At 61.8% G+C, this 1604-nt stretch overlaps 1 protein-coding gene across 2 annotated transcripts in view; it reads left to right on the top strand.

Moving 5' to 3' along the window:
- Positions 1-609: 609 nt before the first annotated feature.
- Positions 610-1604, top strand: part of LOC127752335 (uncharacterized) — an 83276-nt gene continuing 82281 nt past the window's right edge. The window contains exon 1 of one of the 2 annotated variants that reach the window (XM_052277394.1): positions 610-803. In XM_052277394.1, the coding sequence (XP_052133354.1) occupies positions 650-803 (154 nt within the window). In that variant the 5' untranslated portion in view covers positions 610-649. The remainder of the gene's footprint in view (positions 804-1604) is intronic. The other variant, XM_052277400.1, reaches the window with a different exon arrangement.

The raw sequence follows: 1604 nt of genomic DNA on the forward strand, positions 1-1604 counted from the left end.
CGCGGAAAGTAGATAGGGGGAGAGAGGAGGGGAGGGGAGGTCGAGGAAGCAGTGCGTAAAACTCACACTTAGCACGGAGACGACGGCGGCGGCGGCCCACTATTGTAGTGTCTAAAGGCCAGAGGCGCCGTGTAGTACCAGGGGCCGCTGGCGGGTATACGCGCGGCAGGGAGACTGCCCTTGCTGGGCTTCGTCCTCCTCGCGCCGCCGCGTTCCCCTTTGTCTCTTCCTCCTCCTTGGCCCCTGGTTCGTTCTTCGTTCAGCACCGAGAAGAGCATCGGGGCCAAAAGGGGGATGGTGGCGGGCAGGAGGGAGGCCAGCGCCGGGAGTGAAACTTTTCCCCGGCCGCGCGCGTGCACGGCCACGGCCAGGCCATACGGTGGGTCCGCGACCCAGGAATAAGCCCAGCCCCCCCGATGTGTGTTTTTCACCTGCAGCAGCCCCTAATGCGGTACGTGTTTGTGCATCCACACTACTACCACAATGCACGCCCCTCCGATGGGGGCGGAGGTGGGGGTAGCGGGAAGGATGGGGCGTGGTGGGGGCCGCGGTGGTAGTGGTGGGGGCGTGTGCTGCGGGGGCGCGGCGCCGGCGCTGGGGGCTGGCCGGGCCGTTCGGTGCGGCAGAAGCCCTCACGTCAGTCGGAGCCATGGCGGGGGACGGTGCGCTCGCCTCCGGGCTGGGCCTGAGCAAAGGCCTCGCCCTGGCGGCGGTGCTCCTCACAGTCCTCGCGGTCTTCGAGGCCGAGTCCGCCGCCGCCCTGCCCAACCTCCCGCCCGGCCTGGCCTACGTCGAGGACCCCGGTAAGCCAAAACCTGCAAAACATTTTTTTAAAATTTTTCGGCTTAGAAAGGGGGATGGGGGTTTTATCTATCTCATGATTATTTTTAAGTTGTACAAAAAATCGTGATTGCCAGATGGAGGGCGCGGACGACTGAAGTCCTCCTTCTGCTTGCGGGGTAATTTTTTTAACGTGTTGCGGTCCCTCTTGTGCGATGCGAGAATAAGGGGAAGGGTTTGGCTTGCAAATCCAAATGCTGGTATCATGTAAATTATGTGTGGCTGTGATGGAAAAAAAATCAGCGGTGTATCGACGCTAACCACAATTCAGCTATCCGAGTGCCACTCTGTATTGTCCAGCCGCACAGCAGCTGTCGCACGTGCCCCAGCATCTGCAGGTGGCTGCGGCGCCGGGAGCCCCGGAGCTGGGCTGCGCTTTGAAGATGGAGGTTGCAGGAATGGCAGGATGCTCGTCCTCACCTCTAGCAGCTGCAGCTGGCGCTCGGAGCTCTGCAGGTGGGCTGCGCTCGGAACTAGAAGAAGGCTGCAGATATGTGGGCCGCTCGGATCCAGCAGCTGCAGGTGGCTGGCGTCTAGAGGGCTGCACTCGGAAATGGAAGCTGCACGGTTGGCGGGATGCTCGGCTTCAGCACACCGCCTTGCTCTGCCTCCTTTGCGGTCTGGGGGCTGGTTGGGGCTGCACGGCGCAGTGATGAGTAAAGTGCGACCGAAATCCTTTCCAGCCGAGAATTTCTTGACAAGAATCCATCTGTTAGCCCGGGCGGGAACTGAGTGCTGAGCAAGGTGGGGCGCGGGGAGAAGGA

The sequence above is a fragment of the Frankliniella occidentalis genome, unplaced genomic scaffold (genome assembly GCF_000697945.3).
Source record: "Frankliniella occidentalis isolate FOCC.00 unplaced genomic scaffold, Focc_3.1 Scaffold1, whole genome shotgun sequence".
NCBI classification, from domain to species: Eukaryota; Metazoa; Arthropoda; class Insecta; order Thysanoptera; family Thripidae; genus Frankliniella; species Frankliniella occidentalis.